This window comes from Dipodomys ordii, unplaced genomic scaffold (assembly GCF_000151885.1).
Source record: "Dipodomys ordii isolate 6190 unplaced genomic scaffold, Dord_2.0 Scaffold57, whole genome shotgun sequence".
Taxonomy (NCBI): Eukaryota; Metazoa; Chordata; class Mammalia; order Rodentia; family Heteromyidae; genus Dipodomys; species Dipodomys ordii.
Window position 1 is genome coordinate 12,625,183 of NW_012267273.1, and position 19,299 is coordinate 12,644,481.

General features: G+C 42.7%; 1 protein-coding gene across 1 annotated transcript in view; it reads right to left on the reverse strand.

Annotated features, from left to right (window-relative positions):
- Nucleotides 1–6,857: 6,857 nt before the first annotated feature.
- Nucleotides 6,858–19,299, reverse strand: part of Ildr2 (immunoglobulin-like domain containing receptor 2) — a 56,902-nt gene continuing 44,460 nt past the window's right edge. Inside the window, exons 7-10 of the mRNA XM_013021781.1 lie at nucleotides 14,773–14,886; nucleotides 10,493–10,709; nucleotides 8,818–9,508; nucleotides 6,858–7,478 (exon numbers count right to left, since the gene is read on the reverse strand). Of these exons, the coding sequence (XP_012877235.1) occupies nucleotides 7,443–7,478; nucleotides 8,818–9,508; nucleotides 10,493–10,709; nucleotides 14,773–14,886 (1,058 nt within the window). The 3' untranslated portion in view covers nucleotides 6,858–7,442. The remainder of the gene's footprint in view (nucleotides 7,479–8,817; nucleotides 9,509–10,492; nucleotides 10,710–14,772; nucleotides 14,887–19,299) is intronic.

Below are 19,299 nucleotides of genomic sequence, written 5' to 3' on the forward strand. Positions count from 1 at the left end.
CTGTCCCTCAGCTCTTCAGCTCAAGGCTAGCGCTCTACCACTTGAGCCACAGTGCCACTTCAGGCTTTTTTCATTTTGCTCATGTGGTGCTGAGGAATCGAGCCCAGGGTCTCAGGCATGCAAAGCAAGCTCTCTACCACTGAGCCACCTACCCAGACCCTCTTTTTTCTTTTTCAGTTGTGGGGCTTGAACTCTGGGCTTGGGCACTGTCCCTGTGCTCTTCAGTTCAAGGTGAGCTCTCTACATCTTGAGCCACAGCACCACTTCCGGTTTTCTAGTGGTTTATTGGAGATAAGGGTCTCACGGAGTTTCCTGCCTGAGCTGTCTTTGAACTGTGATCCTCAGATCTCAGCCTCCTGAGTAGCTAGGACTACAGGAATAAGCCACGGGCAGCCGGCTACCAATGTAATTTTTAAAAATAATGAAGACTTTTATTTAGATCTACAAAAACTAACAGTTTTCTTTTTACAGTATTTAAAAGTATTCTACCAACAGATCAGCACTAACGAGCCCTGCATTTAGAGAAAATATTTCAAAAGGAAGATCTAAAATGTAGGGGGGGGGAGAGATGTGTAGAAAAAGTAGATCTGGAAGAAAACAAGGGAAGAGATGACATTGTTCAAAAAGAATTGTACTCCTTACCTGACTTATGTAACCCCTCTGTACATCACCTTTACAATGAAAACATTTAAAAAATTAAGAAAAAGTAGATGACTCTAAACCTACACACACACATTACTATGTGTGTATATATATAAATACATATATATATGAGTATATATCTGTGCATATGTATTTCATGTGTATATATGTGTGTGTGTGTGTGTATATTTATATATGAAAAACAAAGTCAGCTAAAGCACAGACAACATGGAAGTCCTGAAGAGGTATTCAGAGCTAAACTGTTTCAGAATCTAAGTTAAACATACATGTTAATACTTTAATTACTGAATTAAGATCAGATCTCCAAGCAAGGACAAGTTTTCTATTCACCAAGGACCTTAAAATCTGGGATTCCCCAGACAAAGCCTGACCATCAGAGAGGGTGAACAGTTCCCTAAGGTACTTATTAATTCTTAGGCTAACAAAGGTTTTTAATTGCATTCTCTTAATTATAGTGCTGTGGTATTTCTCAAATCTCTTCAGAACTTAAAATGTCCTCCCACGAAGAGCTTCCTTTGTCCCATTCCCAAGTAGAATTTCTATCAGGCAGATGCTGGTTTTCCTTGTGAAAATAAGCCAGGTACAGTCGTACCACACTGTCCAGCCCCCATTGCCTCCTCCATTAGAGTGGTAACAGTGCCAACAGAATGTACGCAGGCCCCATCACTAAAGTCTGCACAAACACACATTATGCTCTGTTGGTTCCTCTCTCTCCCATAATCCCCTACTACTCATTCCTCTATACCATAGTACTTACCCTATTCTGAGGAAGATGTGTGCTACATTCATGACTTTTCCTAGCAGAGACCCTCTAATGGCAGATCATCATGACCCACCGGCATTTTAATGATGAGTTCTTGATAACAAAAGTAGGTGAAAATGCTTTATTTAATTTAAAACATTACAATCAAATTCACTTTGTAAATCTGACATAAAAATATATAGATAGATAGATGGGCAACAGTGACAGGAACGATTCCATTTTGATGTCACAGACAAGGCACAAAACAACTGGGCAGGTGACTCTCAGGAAGCAGATTTCTGCTCCTCTTGGGCTCGTGTCTTCTCTGCTTATTCTTTATTCCCACAGGTGTCACATTTAATATTTTTTGTGAATCAAGTAGATTTTCTTACAGTCAAGGAAAGGGAAGCTCTGTGTCTTTTTAGCCTTTCCAGAAGAAATGAGTCAATCCACATCTACCTTATGTCCAGCCAGCCCCACTAAGACATTTCTAACAAAACTTGTAGTTAAACTGCTACAGCTTTCTCCTCCTCCCCTCCCTGTCTCTCTTCCATGATCTGACTCTTAGTTCTACCAACAAATCTAGAAATAGGGTGAAGATGCCAGATATTTTTCTTCCTAAGCAGCTCCCGCCCCCAAACCTGCAATTCCAAGTCCAGAAAAATCTGTAGTTTGGCTCTCTTCAAGGATTGCAAAGGCTTCCACATGTATTTGTGAAAGTCCTTTTCCCTTGAGAGCATGGAGGCTGAAAATAAAGCTTTCCTTCAGGAAAGCTGCCTCCTCCTCAGGGACAGCTTCCAGGAATGGTCTTGGATAGATGAAGGAGCAGGGGTCTGAGTTCATAGCTTCATGCCATTGATGACATTAAGAGTGAAGTGAACATTGAGTTCAGGACTCTTCTCACCATATATCTTGCTGTAAAGAGAACAAGCCAGAGTCCAGTCCCTCAGGCATTGTAGAAATTGAAGAGAACCCTAGACAAAAGACTTGGCACTATGACTTTCAAAGTCACTTCACTGTAAGTGAATCACTCAGCTTTTCAACCTCAGTTTTTCATTCTGTATGATTGGATAACATTCACCTTGCTTCTGCATGAGGCTTCATGGAAAAACAAGTAACAATACATGTGAAAGTAGTCTTTAAACAGTAACATATCATAAAAATAATACATGTATTATTAGTTCTGACCATTACATCACCCTCAGGCAGTGCTAAAGCTCAGGCTTTTGCTTAAAGTTAACCTTGTTCAATGTTATCCTTCCTCTACTCTGATATTACAAGCAACTTATTTCCAGCTTCATTAATCATTTTCCTGGGTGACTAGGAGGTAGGATCCTGTCAGGAAAAAAATTAAGCACTTCTTTCTTCTGGGGCTATAAGTACCTGGGCTATTATTGAAGTGAATTTGGATTTCTATATTCTATGTTTATAAATCAATTTCCAATTCCTGTAAGACTCTGGCAGCACTTAAATCTCATTTTGGAAGGAGTTATACATGAACTTGCTTACCCATTTTGGGCATTAAGGTGGACATGATATTAATTAGCAAGGCTGATCATTTGCATGCTGTAATGATGATTTACACCTGCAATTTCCCCAATGGCCTCCTTTCTTTCTATTTATGATCTAAGTTTTGTTCAGAATGGCGTTGAGGGAATGAGAAAATTACCTGCAATTCTTGTTGTCTGATCTGAGACTGTCACAACAGTTTACTACTCTGGGAGTGGGAACATCTAGAACAGGCTCCTAGAGAGAGCTCCTAATTCCTTTTTCTCACATGTACAGGGATTTCCTGTACTGGACTCTGGTGAACCAATCTTCAGGGTCATAGCCAGACAGCTGGGTGCCTCACTGCTGCCAGCACCAAGGGCTTGATAAGAAACCTCACTTAGATATCTGGAGAAAAATATTCTACCATCCCAGGGAGCCTTAGGGTTAGCTGCTTGAGATGCCCCAGAGGCATGGTTCAGAGCAACACTTCCCAAATACATCTGATGACAGATCTCTCCCAAGATGCTGGTTCAGAGCATAAGCCCTGATATAAGACACACCTAATCCATCTCCAAGGCAGGGTCCCCAAATGCCTTTTAATTTTCATGATTTGAGGCAACACTGATCCAGCAGGGATGATCTATAGGTTGAGAGTCTAAGGATCCAACAAACTTCAGACATCACTAATAGGTTGATACTTTCTCCATCTATTAAAGGGGAGGGCAGATACCAAAGACAATATCTGTTAGCCCAGTCTCTCTCAAAAGCTGCCTAAGATCCAATCAGATTTTTATGTAGAGTTTGCAGACTACTAGTAATACATAGTGATGTGGCTCTAAGCCTTGGGCTTGGGTGGCTGTCCCTTCCCACCTGAGTGTGCCCAGTCCCGTGCCAAGTACAGAGTGAGGAAAAGGTGGGGAGGTACCACCTCTCAAGTGAGAACTGCCTGTATTAGGTAAGTGGGTGGTGATATGTTGAGCAGCAAGGCTGAGCCCCAAGGGAAGCAGATACTGAGTACTCATCAATGTGTTTGTGTGGAAAAGCTCATACACACGTCCTGGTCCATGGTAGTGGTCCCCAGCTTCCTAGTGAGGGTATGTATGGCCTAGAAAAGTGGTCCATCCACCAGGGGACACTTCCCATCACCTGCTTCCACACTCCCTCCCCCACCTCATCCTGACTCAGCTGTGATTCACAGGTACACACAGCAGCCCCTGCATCATCTTTCTGGTTCCCTGATGCTCGTCCACCCTGTCCTAGTTTACTTCTTTTCAGTTCAGACTTTTGAAGATTGGCTTTTTGGATTATAGGCATATCTTTATATGAATGAACACACATACCACATAAATATCAAAATATTCCCATTTAGATTTTATAAAACATTTTAAATCTCTGAGTTTATTGTAAAGTATCCATAACACTATTTCCTATTATATGAATAGAATCTCCTAATTCTTTTTTTGGGCACGTCTTCTTCTCCCTATAAATTGGAGGGACATATAACTTCCCCACTTAGTGGACAGAGAACACATCTCTCTCATTACACAAGACTGTTCTATATCCAGTAAAACCAGGAAGGAAGCTAACATGTATAGGCACTTCCTATTCAGGACATGCTATCAAGAGGGGAAAAAAGGAACATTTAGCACAAAGTCACAGGCACCAAAGATAGGTAAGTTTTACCTTGTCTATTCAGCCCTATTCCCTGTCCACATACCCAGAAACAACTGCTTTTTCTCTCTACTGAAAAGCCAGAGTGATTCATGCAGCCCTACAGAGAACCTGGTCCCCATCCCCACTCAGGTTATTTCATTAGCCTACCATCTTCTTTGCATTTTTAATTGTCAGTCTATAGTTCCGTTATCCTTGGAATTGGAGGTTTCCAATTTTAATAATTCTTTTTCATTGTTCTCCTCAACCTTCACCAAAATCATATATGCCCCTGGCTTAAAAGAGCAATATATTTGGTCTCTGCTGCTGGTGCTATGGGGCTCTTTGGTGGTGAGAAGCCTGTCACAGTGCTCAGTGTACAGTAATAATAGCTACTGCAGCTATCCAGTATTCTCCAAAGTTGCCTGAGCAAGGTGAAATCCAAAGCTGGTGACTAAAAATGATGTTTTTTCATATTGAATTGGGGCCCAAACAGACAGACCAGACCTAGGTTTTCTGAGGCCAGGGACACCAGCAGGTCTAAAACTCAGCACCAAGGTTATGGCTTGTGTCTTCCAGCCCTTGGACGTGCCAGCACTGGGCTGAACTATCCTCCTGTTTGTTCTAAGACAGGCCAAAGCAGCCATGAAGTCCTTGGTAAGCCAATTCTCCTCCAAGCAACAATGCCAGCTCATCTCTCCAACTTTCACCCAGCAGATTATTTATAACATCACACAGGTAGGGTTTTAAAAAAATATGTCATGAAGTACAATGGGTACTAGTGGAATGGTACTCTGAGCTCCAGTCAGATAGCTCTGGAGAAGACCAAATTGAAGTGGACCAATCTTCTTCAGAGGTAATGTAGACCTGTAAGTAAGAAAATGACCACTTGCTAGATTAGGGGATGGCAAGATGAAGCATCATCATCCTCCAGAGATTTGACCCAAACATGTCCCACCATGGAGTTAAAAAAACTGTGATGGAAATTTCCATAGCAGAGCAAAAGCTATGATCAAATGTCTGTAAAAGAAATTGAAGCAGGTGAGACATTTAAGGTTGAAGGGATTCAGGAATGAACATGGAAAAAGCTCCATTCTTGAAGAGAAATGAGCATAGAGTGTGAGCCTGACTTTCATGCCTCCAGTAAGAAAACACAGTTCAGGATAGGCTCAGCTAGGCATTTCTTCTGTTTGTCTTGGATGGGCACTCATGTGCTTACAACCAGCTGAGAGTTGATAAGCTGCTACATACAGTGACATGGGTAACTAGGATCTTTTCTCTCATCATGCAGAAGGAAAAATGGTAGAATGTCCCACAGCAAAGTGAAAAGTCCATCCACCCTAGTGGTGGTTGCAAGGTCCTCAGGGACACAAGAGTGGAAAGATGCACTAGAATTTTCAAGCCTCCGCTTGCTTTACTTATGCTGTTGGGTCATTGGCCAAGTCAAATCACAAGGCCAACTCCAGATTCAGAGTAGGAAGATAAAAAGATTGCACCTCTTAAAAATGAAGATGGAAGAGTCTGTAGCCACTTGTGTAGCAATCTACACAAATTACCAAATCCAGAGGGTCTAGCTTTGGGGATTTAGGAGAAAAAAATCTACCATTTTGGCAAGGATAGCAACTAAGTGTTCCTTGCTAAGAAAGCAATATCCTTCATTTCCCCAAAGCATCTATAATGGTAGTCATGTGAAGCCAAGAGATGCAGGCTCCACATCCCTGATTTCCTGTGATGGTGGAATCAGGATAGCAGAAACAACTCCTGGTAGATGACTTACAAATCTAGAAAAGACTGAGTGGTGTTGGTGGGGAAAATGGCCCACATTCAAAATATAAGGAGACAATATATTATTTTCCAGTTAAGTCCTTTCTCGTTCCTCATGTTGCATTACTTCTTTCTCTTCTTTTTCTCCCTCTTCTCTTTCATGTGCATATTGTATGCACTTGTCAAAAGCACCTGATTACAACCTCATCAGAGTGCAGAGGGAAGCTAAGGTGTATGTGTGGCACCGGCCTGTGCAAAGCCCATTAAGGGAAAAAGAGTTCTTAAAGTCCAGACTTGGATGTCAATATGTACAGCAGAAAGAGACAAAGCAGATTACATCTTCAGAATGGAATATATATATATGTATATATATGTATATATGTGTGTTTATATATGTGTATATATACGTATATATATATATATACACATATATACATATACATTATATATATATATATATATATATATATATAGTCACTTAGCTTTTCAAAATGTTCTACTCTGTTTTGTCCAAGCACTTAAAAACCATGATTCAGAACAGCAAATGGAAGCCATTCCAGTGATCATCCAGGAGGTCACCATTATTGAGCTTACCAAAGGCCCTTCTGATTTTGGTATAACAACAGTCGTTGACTGGTGACTGGAATATGATGAGAATAAATAATATATTTTACTTTGAAGTAATCTTCCCTTATCAACAGAAGGCCTTCTAATAGTAATAAATTTGTGTGGCTAAGCATAGCACAGGAGGTTTAGAAAAGCATACTGTGGGTGTAGACCATTTCTGGAGATGAGTAGTTCAGAGCTAACTGCCTTCTAGAAGTGGATGTGGAGTCCTGGTTCCACTAAGAAAGGAGGTATGCAGGACAAGATCTGGGTGGAAACTCTGAATATGGATGGTCTTACACGTCTCTTGTTTTCTTGATTCATTTCTCATGTGAGTTAGATGGGCACTGAGGTTTGGCATCAGCCTCCTTTAAAGGATGCCCCTTATCCCTTGCCAAAATAGAAAGCAGAAAATCTTCCAAGGTGGTGTCTGAGAAAGTCCCGGGCCTGCTGGCTGTTAGAGCTGTATCTTGTCCTCAGCCCATCGGCATGTCATTTCTAGTCCTCTAGAGTTCCAGAGAGAACATCAGACCACAAGGGACATCCTTGTTGGAAAGTCACTCTGGGGAAAAGCAGAAAAAGCACAACATGAAACTACAAGCTGCATAAATAAAGCAACAGATTAAAAATAATTCAAAGTTTACAAGAAAAGAAGGAGGAGGAGGAGGGAGAGGAGGAGGAGAAGGAGGAGGAGGAGGAGGAGCAGCCAGTGCACACATGCACACATGCACGGACACACGGATACACACACACACACACACACACACAAGATGGGCAGAATAATTCTGGGCTGTGGGCTATTTTAGGAACTTAATGAGAGTTACAAACCCTCACTCAAAGGGGCAGGCAGGACATGGGGAGCACATGTACACAGACCACAGAAGCCCAGGTAAAGGCAAGTGGTAACACCTGCATGATGCTAAATGCTTTTCAGAGCTAGTCATACCAAGCATAGTGGCTTGTGCCTGTAATCCCAGCTATGTGGGAGGCAGAAATTAGGAAGATTGTGATTCAAGGCCAACCTGAGGTAAAAATGTTAGCAAGACCTCTCTGTCTCAACTATAAGCTCAGAGTGATGGTGCATGTCTAGGAGAATGTTCTGAGGCTGGCTGAACAAAAAGTCAGACTTTCATCTGATAAAAAAGGGGAGGGGGATAAAAACCTAAAAGTAAAACTAAAACGGGGTGAAGGCTGGGAAAGTAATTCCTGTTATTCCAGAGTGCCTGCTGAGCAAGTAAACTACAAGACTCAAATAGTAATCATAAAGCTGAGCCAGATTCACACCTGTAATCCTAGCAACTCAGGAGGCTGAGATCTGAGGATGGAGGTTTGAAGATAGCCAGGGTGGGAAAGTCCATGAAACTCTTACTCATCTCCAATAAAACTCAGACCAAAGTGGTACTGTGGCTCAAGTGGTAAAGCACTAGCCTAGAGCAATAAGATGCTCAGCGAAAGCTCCCAAACCCAGAGTTCAAGCTCCAGGCTGAGAGACAGAAGAGAGGAGAGAGGAGAGGGAGGGGGTAAAGGGGCGAGAGAGGGGAAAGAGGAGAGAGAGGAGAAAGAGAGGAGAGAGCGCCGGCAAGCTGGTCATATGCCTCTGTAAAATCTACACGGGCCTACTTTCTGCCTTTAAGGGGGAAAAAAAATATTTCCTCCCGCCCCATCTTCCCAAGCTTAATTTCCTTCACCTGACCTGGGAGAGCAATGAACCTGGGTCTACTTAACATCCGTGGGCAAATTCTTCAAAGCAGGACAACTGGGCCCCCTTAGCCTGGCCCTCCATCCGGGGATCGTGGGGTGGGGGAAAGAGGTGTCTTTCCACTTGGTCCTTCCCCTGGCCCATCCTGGGGACAGTGACACTGCCATGCTGCGAAGAGCGGCAGTGCCAGACGCGGGCTCACCGTTTTCTTGGCGGGCTCCTTCTTCCTCCTCTTCTCCGAGTTGCTGTGGTAGGGCAGGTCCCGGCCCCGGTAGGACGGCCCCCGGCTCAGCTCCAGCTCGCTGTAGGGCGGCAGCGCGTCCTCGGCGGCGTCCTCGTCGTCCTCGTCGTCGTCGGCCTCGGGCGCGGCCGCCTTGTAGGTGGACGGAGGGGACCAGGCATAGTAGGAGGCGCTGCGCTGGCTGAGCTGTGCGCTCAGCTTGGACGGCGTCTCCAGGCTGCCCCCGCGGCTAGGGGCCTCGGGCCGCGGCTGGCGCTCCAGCACGCTGCTCAGGTATGAGTGGTCGTACTTGGGCGCGGTGCCCGGCGTCCGGCTCACCAGGCGCGGCAGGTGCGCGTCGTCGGCCGGACGCCGGCGCGGGGGGCTGTAGGACCAGCCACGATCGGCGTCGGTCAGGGGTTCGCGGCTACGGCTGCGGCTGCGAGGGCCGTAATACTCCTCCAGGGAGCCGTCCTGGTAAAAGCCCCCGTGCGCCCGCGACTCCGTGCGTTCGAAGCGGCTCCCGGCCCGGGCCTCGTGGCTATTGCCATTGGCACGGCGAGGGCGCTGCCCATAGGAATCAGCGAAGTCCGCCAGCTCGTCCATGGACACGGCTGGCACCCCGGTGGCGAAGTTCTTCCGGGACAGCATCTCTGATTTGGAGCGCTGTTGGCTGTGGATAGAGCCCAGGTCAGTGAGTGCATGGGTTACCGCATCTGGAGCAAACCCCTGCCTGCCTGGCTTGCAACAGCGAGCTTGAGACTGCCCTGGAAAAGCCCGTAGAGACGAGGGCTGGAAGGGAGGTCTGTCCCACACTTCAGACCTGTCTAGTGGGGGGGGGGCGCAACCTTTCCCTCTCATGATGGAGTTGTGCAGCTAGAAGTACTTTTGTCTATAGAGCCCTGAAACACACAGGAATTTCTAATTGACATGATGTGTCCTCGGGTTGACTGCCACATGTCTCTGTTCACTCATCCCCCGTGCTACAGTATACGTCGCAATAGTTATAACTATGGTCCTACAAGAATGGAATATTTGGTGACACACAGACAGGGCTATTTCCCCCACAAAGCCAAGGGCCACCTTTCACTCTTAAAGCAAGAGGCTAAAGGAATGCCTACAGTTGGTAAGAGAAAGGTGATACCCTTACTGCCCTTCAAAGTGGCCAGGTGCATGTTGATAGGGCCATTCAGAGGGAAGCAGCCACAAGTAACAGGGTTAAAACTTAGCCTCTCCAATTCTCTGGTCTCACCACCTTGGTTCTAAGTTTCTGTTTCCTCCTGACTAGAAAGATATTAACAGAATCTCCCTTTTAGAATTAGGAGAGATACATGATAAAATGATGGCATTTAAAGTGATTTGCTTTTTGCTATAAGAAATGATAAAAACAACATTATAGAGATGATGGTTGAGAATTTTAAAAGCTTACAGGGTAAAATATATGAGGAAGGCAAAGATGATGTCAAGGTTCATTAAAGGGACTTGAATGATCACTTACTCTGGCACAGGGTGCCCCCAGAGTGTAGTAAATGTAAGAAGGGGGCATTCCAGGGCCTGTAGAAAGGATGTAGCTGAATGTATGGAAGACAGATAATAGCATACAACAGTGGTGTCAGGTTTGCCCTGCCTTCCACTCCTTCCCTCTCACCACCATCACCTGTGCCTGAAGCTGTCCTGATCCTCTTCATTATATTCGATGGCAGTGGGTCCCCGGCTTGTTCCACTGCTGCCTCCCACCACACCTGACCAGTAGTCAGGATTACTCTCCAAGTCCCCGGATACAGGGAACTGTTTGCTTCGCATCTGATGGTAGGACTGGCGGAAATTGCTATCCTCTTCATGAAGGGAGCTGAGTTCTGACATGGCATTGTTATCTGCAGAACAAAAACCAGGCATGACAGGAGTTTCGACAAGTCTGCAGAAAGGGATAGGACTGGGGGTTCCAGAAACTCTGCCTGAGAGTCTCAGCCCTGAAGGTGGGCTTCCGACATGCATTACTAGTATTTGTGCTCCTAGCTCAACAGGAACTGGCTTCAGCTCAAACTCGACTTGCTTACAGAGAGGGAGGCTTCCTACATGCTCTGTTCTTGGAATAGGAGGACAATTGTTTTTGTTCTACCTAAGGCACTCTTCCCAGAACCTGACCCACTGCAGCTGGTTCCTTAGTACATCATCATCCTTGTTCAAATGTTTTCCTTTGTCTTGTCTAATTCTGTTGTGAGCTGTGAGGATCCCAGGCAGGTTGAGCCAAAAGAGGCAAAGAGAATCCGCCTCTTCCCTACTGCCAGCCCAATCCCAAGATGAGGCCTTTAGAGCCAATACTGCCAGCAGGCTTAGAGAAACCCCATTCTACCCTCCTGCAGTGTGCTCCTCCCCACAAAACAAGAAGTCAAGATCAAAGGGAAGTACAAAGGATCATTACACCTCCCTTTTAGACCATGCTTATCTGGAAATCTAGACAATTTTGCCCCAGTGGCACCAGGCCTACTTCCATGACCTAGGCAGACCCCTTTCCTTCCCCCAAACGAATCCAGGTATGTGTGGCCAGGCAGCTGTTTGGGGGTGTGAGAAGCAAAGTGGATGGGAACGTCCATATGTCCTGTGGGCTGAAACTTCGGTTTTGGCCCCAGCCTAAAAATGTAAAGGGGATGCATAGTTACAGCTTTTCTCATTTCCTAAGTAACTTTTGCAAAAAGCTACTTAGGAACAGGGATTAGAGTAACAGTCTGGAAAGAATTTAAGAAAAAAAACTATTTATAGAAGTTAGAAATATATTGAATTTCAATTTATTTAAAAAAACAAATCTAGTGAACCTAGTTGCAATGTAACTGAATCCATTTGTTTTCTAAAGTCTTTCCATTAAGACTTCAAAAATATTATTAAAAACAACAGTTACTAGGTTTAAGGCCTGGCCGTTGAGGGAAAAGTAAGCCAAGAGAAGTTGTAGGGAGCACAAATGTACGTCTCCATTTCCCTTTTGCGTCCCTGCCCTGTCCTCTCCCATATCCTTGGAAAACCCCAGGAACAAAAGGAGGGGGTCCATGGAACTGACTTCCCAGTTCCTTATCAACAGAGACACTGCATTTACCTCGAGTTTCATTCACTCTAATCATATAATCCACTGGACTTGAATTATAATCTAATTTTTTTAACTTTCAACACTCTCAAGAATAGTTGTGTCTATTTTAAGAGAAAATAACTCAAGATTAATAAAATCTAGAACATTCCTTTTCTTTTGACTCCCATGAATTCATTTCCTGAGAACCATGAAGAAAAGAAATTTAAAATGTGCCAAAATAGTCCGCTGAAAAACAATATTGTTGGCTCCGAACATTTCTGAACTTCAGGAAATACCTAATCTTTTCATTTCTGCAGATAGAAGGGCTATCACTGTTAGATCACTCATAATAACTAAAATTTCTGCTAAGTTGAATACAGATAATCAATAAAAGAGCTAGGGAATAAACGTTTCAATCTTTGTGAGTCAAACCAGCATGACTGTTCAGTTCTACCATTTAGCATGCAAGAAGTCCAAAAGATACCTAAATGAATTGGTATGGCTGTGTTCCAATACTATTTATATAAACAGAAATTGAAATATCTTTGGCCCAGGAAACATTGTTTTCTGACCCCTGCTCTAGGAGTTCCCAGATTAAATAGCCAGGAGCAACCCACCATCTATAAGGGCAAGTTAAAGGAGGGTAATAATGGGTAGCCCATTCATGAGCTTGGACCTCCAGCTCCCGATTATTTTTTAATATATATTTTTATTGTAAAGATACTGCACAGATGGGTTACAGTTGCATGAGTAATGAGTACATTTCCTATTAAGCATTGTTACCACCTCCTTTGTTTTTCCCCTACCATCCCTTCCCTCCCCACCTCTCCAATTTTTCCCTCCCCTCCCCCAAGTTGTAAAGTTCGTTTTCAACAGTGTTTTGTACATCTCATTGTTACAATGGGTCAACCTGAATCTTATTTCAGCATTGTGTTATTTCCCTTCCCCTCCCCAAATAAGAAAAATGTATATACAAGATGCAGGGCACTGGAATCAAATAGAGTGAAAACAGGGATTATACTATGGGGGAAGAACATACAAAAGAAACCAGAAATCACACAGTACATTGTAAGCACATTAAAAACAATAGCAACAAAGATAAAACCTCTTGTGTCCCTATCTTGGGGTTCATTTCGCTTAGCATCATCTTATATGGTCATATGTACATCAGCTCCCAATTCTTACAGAATCTATGTCTCCCCTATCTGAACATAAAACCTTAAGATCCATTTGATAATGAGCTCTGTCCTAGGTCTTTGCTGTTCAGAAAAAGAATGAACCTCCTGAAGTAGACTGAACTACATTCCTGCCTCATTCTGCACGGTTACTGTGATGGCAACCTGCAGGTGCCAGGCAGACTGGGTTCCAGTCCTGGCATTGGCCTTGAGTTAGTTTTTCATCTTGCCTCCCTTTCCTCCTTTGTAAAATGAAGGAGGCAGATACTGTAACTTCAGAGTCTCTTCTAGTTCCAGTAGTCTGCAGCCCTACAAATAAGAAGTCTATGATTTTAAGAGGGACTATAGGCATTCACAATTTATGGCACAAAGATCATGAGACTGGGAATCTGGAGAACTGGATTCTACTCCTGTTTTTGTCACAGCACTCCTCTAGTTTTTTTGTTTTCTCATCTGTACATATTACAGGTAGATAATCTGAGGACTGTATCTAAAGGCTCTCTTGGCTCTACAAGTCCACTACCTTATGCCCAGCTGTCACGCTGGAGACTCTTAATCAAAGTAGCCATTCAAGAGACATCACTCAAATTAAAATCCATTCTTTACTCTGACCTCTGATTTCCTGCCCTGGCTTGTCCTTGATCCCTGATGCTCCTTGTCTCAGGTCCCTTTCAGAGATCCATGACAACACTGTTACAACTAGCTTGTCAAGAGCAGTGACATCTGCATTCCTGACATTCCAATCTGGAGATGGTCTTTTTATAGTCAGGGCGGTGGGAGGATGCAGCAATGGATGCAACACAGACAGGATGAATTTAGCATTGCAAACTGGGTGGAATATGTTGTCCTTAATCTGAATAAAGCTTCTCTAGTCTGGGACTGTTTCCCCAACAACTCCATCAAGTCTCTCATTGGTTCCAAGAAGAGTAGGGTTCAAAGAAAGCATGCAGTGACCTCACTACCACGCCTGCCAGCACCCCCTGATAATTAGCCCATACATGTCAGGCCTGCCCTGTTCTGCCTCCCATGATAGACAGTAATTTGGAAGCTACCCTGAAGAATCAGCTGTGTCAGCTGCAGAGTCTCCAAGGACTCTGGGTAAGTTAAGAGTTGGGGCTCTGCCACTCACTGACTTAGTAATTAAAGAGTTCTTTGATAAGAGGATCAGCCTCTCTGCTCAACCCTCAATCAATCTCTATGGTTGGGCATCTTTTCCCAGATTCATCTGCCAGACTTGTTCTTTCAATCTCATTGGGACCTCCATGTTGCAAGCCAGCAACTGAGTTGTTCAATATCAGAGCCCTTGGTATTGGGGAGAAAAATGATATGGAAGCTTCACATCTTAAGTTACTATCTTTTAAAAAGGGAAGCAGGGAGTCCATTATAATGAATCACTTCAAACTCCAGAATCACATTACCTCAGTAATCAACACTGCCCCACAGTAAGACCTAACAACATTACCTCAGCAATCAACATTGACCCAGGGAAAGGCATAAACAAAGGTACTTGACTGCTCCACCATTTACATAAAAAACGCTTTTGTTCCCTTCTGGATACTCAAAGCTAGTTTCTTCAGTGGAGTCCCCAGCACCTCTGCTAGTTCTGACTCTGCAGGCTCAGGGCTGCCAAGTTTGATAACCAACAGGATTTAGCTACTAAATCCTTCAGGATGCACAGATCACATGAAACTAACAGATGCTCACATCTGCCTCTCATCCTTCTGGCTGGATCAAACTGAGCCAGCTCCTTCTCGACATAGTACAGGACCTTCATGGAGTCTCTCTCCTTATCAGCTTGGATCCGGTAACCTTTGCGAACTGTTAAGAAAAGCACAAGAAGGTTAGCAGGAAATAAAAAAACCTAAAGGAAGATATCAGGAAAAGTAAACCTCCAATCATTTTTTCCAAGTAGAAGACATAACTCCCATTTATAACAACTCATTTTAAAATGACCTAGAAATAACAATCTATCCTTACATACATCAAGGGGCATACCTGAGGTTCCCCTTGATTGGAGGGTGACTCTGGAATAGATGAACCTGAAGGTCAATAACAAAACCTTTGGAATATTTTCAGTCATCTGTTACCTTCTTCTTCCTAACTTCTAACCTCCTACAGCTCCACTTAAAGCTCATCTTCTCAGAGCTTTTGAGTTTCAAGATAGGGTTAGACCCACACTAAAAAAGACCACTTCTAGATTGACAGCACATGTCACTCCACAGTCTGAGGTTCACACCTTCACTTGGTAGGTGCCTGAGTAACAGAAACAGATCCCCAAATATCTGGGACATTGACAAAGGTGGTGTGAAAGCCTTTAGTTGCCAAGGAGATGGCACAAAAATTCTCTGAACTAGGTGGTACATGCTTAAGAACTAATATTAGATTATAGGCAATATACACAGTGGTACAAAACAAGATGCACAACACATGGGTTTCTAATCATGGTTCCATTTTATTTCTTTAGCATTTTCCTTTTAGGAAAAGAAACAGCATATTTTAGACATGATTAATTCAACCTGCTGCTATGTAGTTATGGGCAGGTGTTATTTTCAGGGTTTAATAAAAAGCAAAGCTAAAGCAAGAAAGATAATACCACATTCCATATCTCCAGCACTCATATTGTCAGACAAGAGGGGTATAAGCCCCATCTCATTTAAGTCTAGTCCAATGCCAGCCCCAAGCATGATCAGGCAGCAGGCCTAAAGCACAGCTATGAGAAAGGAAAAAAACAGAATGTGAATGAAAGGAATGATGAAATGGGGATGGAACAATAGTGATAATTAGATAACATTTACTTGGCACCAAAATGTGCTAGGTACTGTGCTAAATGTTTGCATGGATGATTGTTTTTCTGCACCACTCAAGGAAGTTCTGCCAGCAGCTACATTCTGTGGTTGGAAAACACTGGCTCAAAAGATTTTCGTAGCTTGTCTAGGAATAATTTGGAAGAACCACCGCTGGAACCAATTAGTTGGATTGATTGAAGTTTAACTCTGTTAGAATATTTTGCCTCTCTACAGCCTAGGGGAATAGATAGTGTTGGGGGAGAGTGGGGAGGAGTAGATTGAAAAAGACAAGAGAACAAAATCCCACAGTAGGAAATGCTCTTGGGTGTGGGATGGAGTATATGGCCCTTCAACTTGGCCCTTGTCCTGACTTCTGGTTACTGAGACTGTACTATGGAACATAAATGAGCAATCTGACAAATATTTAAAGGCAACACACAAATGTCTGAACCTCCAGGAAAAGTCCTGCTTTATAGTCTCTGGATATATTACACTGAATGTGGACAAAGCTCTTCTTAAGTTATTTTCATGGATGATTAAAATATAAAATTCCACAGCACTCTAATCACAGGCAATGAAGACAGAAGTCGCCCACACAGCCCTTTGCAGGTGCACTGATTTTCCATCTGAGAGTATACTGGGAAGTCCACATCCATCTCAAATTGTGCAATGACTTAGAAAAATGTATTGAGTCTCAGCACATACCATTTTGTGGCATCTTTTCCCAGAGGTTAGATCCAAAACCCTTCTGTGGAAGCAGTTATTAGCAGAAATTTTATTTATCACGCCACACATTTTTCCATCTCTGCAGAGGCGTCTACAGAGTAGTACAGACAGTTCAATTAAAATGCAATTATCCCACGGAAGTGTTATGTCTGTTCTAAGGCAGTTATGTCTAATGGATGAGGTGCAGGATTGGGAAAAAGGAAATAGGGCATCTTGTAATTAAGGGACCTCCAATAAAGACTTATCAGGATTCAGTTTTCATTTAATTGCTTCAAAAAGAGAGGGCAACTAAGATCAATCAATAGAGTAATTTGAGCTCTTTGTAATTATTAGGGGTAGTTTAAAATACTACCCCTTCCAAAAGGCTTTCTCTAATGCTCATATTCTGTCTCTGACTTTTTTCAATCTTTTCCCTAATCTATAAGTTATTTGAACTTTTATCATGGCTCTTAATATGTTTTAGTTTGTGTCAAGTTATTTATATAAATGCCAAATCTTCTCAAAGATTTTTTTAAAGGACAATCTTATCGCGTGCCTAGGGACTGTGCTTTGCATACAGTGGGCCCTTAATGAGTGTTCATTGAATTATTGGAAGCCTGGGAATGGAATGGGGTTAATGATGTCTTTGGATAGAATATTTTCAGTAAACTATCCATCTTTAGACTATAAACTTCCTGAAGACAATTACTAGCTCTCTGTATCCCTAATACCTAGCATAGAGCCTGGCACATTACAGACACTCAAAACATGTATGCCCAAAGGAATGAATGGAAGTATGAGTGGATGAATGAACAGAACCTGGGAGCCAAAAGTAAATTTCATGGATTACAAAGTATAACATATGAAGCCATGTGGTTGGCTTATTATAAAATTCTGAACAGAAAGGAGGAAGTTTGAATGGTAGCTTGAACAAACAGGTAGTTTTGGATAAGTTTTGTGGTTATTACTATTGCTTCTTTTCTAAGAATCCTAGCATGACTATAGGCATTGGGGAAGAAGCTTATTCTACCTGTAGCAATGGATTTATTCAGGTGTTCTTGATATGTAAAGCACTTTTATGGTAACTCAATGATGCTGAGATAAAGACTGGGGGGGGGTGGTATAAGTGGTTGGTATAAGGAACTATGGACCAGCTATCTCCTGGGAAAGAGATAGTAGCTATGCAGAGCAGCAGCTGGAAGATCATTAGTTAATTGTAACTTTAGATTTTTAGAGCTTAGCTTGTTTTCTATATCACTAGAAAAAATTATACTCCTCAAGATTCAAATTTGATTTTTATAGGTCTTTGAAAAGTTACAATAACTACAGCCTCATGGGAAGATGGGAGTTTTATCTTTCAGTACTGGCATTATAAAGATATTTGGCTATGCTAGATACTTCTCAGTCACAGCAGCCCATGATTTGAAGAATTCAAATTTCTTTGTCAAAAAAGACAAAGGCAAATCATGGATCTTGAGGCTTTGGGGAGCATCATCCATTTGGTTATAGTAGATAAAAGCAATTCTCCCATTAAAAGTTACAGAGCTTTTGTAAGTGGTAAGCTCTGTCTAAGTTATTCTCCCGTTCTGGTAGAAACTGGCTCTGTGCCACATATATACTCAAGAGCATATGAATCACCAAGTAACTTTTCTTTTCTTTTTTTTCTTTTCTTTTTTTGTCGGTCATGGGGCTTGAACTCTGGGCCTGGGCACTGTTCCTAAGCTCTTCAGCTGAAGGCTAGTGCTCTACCACCTGAGCCACAGCGCTACATCTGGTTTTTTGAGTGGTTTATTGGTGATAAGAGTCTCACAGCCTTTCATGCCCGGGCTGGCTTTGAACCGTGATCCTCAGATCTCAGCCTCCAGAGTAGCTACGATTACAGGCAAGAGCCACCACACCTGGCCAGGTAACTTTTCTTGATCCCTTTTCTCCAAAGACAAGATTTTATATTCTGACCCTCTGTTATACAATAGTCTTGTCATATGCTACTTCATATTTTCTGCTACTTCATATTTTCACAAGGTCCCATCAACCTCCCTGCAAGGCTATAAATTCCTTGAGGGCAATGAAAAATTGTAAGCTTCCATGGAATGTTTCCTGATTAGAAAACATATGGTGTCAGGTTGATTTTTATCTATAATTTGTCTGAAGACCAAAGAACTCTCTTATGCATGTGGCAGTATCTTCATAAAAAATATCCTAGAATACTGGCCAAAATCCAGCAGTTCTGGAAATGATTTTTTTCCTGATGATGTTTCAGTTAAGGTCAATGGATGATTTCTTTCTGCTTTCAAATTTGGTGTGGTCCAAGTCATGTAGTTGGTGTGGCTCCTCATACTTCAGCTTTGCCAACTTTGACTTTACAAGGTATAATTCCCATTAATGCCAAACTACAATGTCAAAAACTCCTATTGTTAAAAAAAATTGAGCTGGGGGTTAGAGGCCTGGCTCAGTTGGTAGAGTGATAGCCAATGAGCAAACATCAGGAACCAAGTTCAAATCCCAGTCTCACAAAAAAGAAAGAAAAGAAAAGAAAAAATTTGAACTGTTACTTCTGACCCAATTAAGGTGTAATTAACTTCTCTTTTACAGGGGAAATCCAACTTACAAAATTTGAGTGGGGGGAAAAAAACCTCTGAGGTAGACTTCCATGGATAGAGCCTTGTTCTTCCTGTCCTATCTTAATGAGCTAAATAAAGCTGTTTATGGATGATGGAACAGCTGCCAGATTCCACCCCCA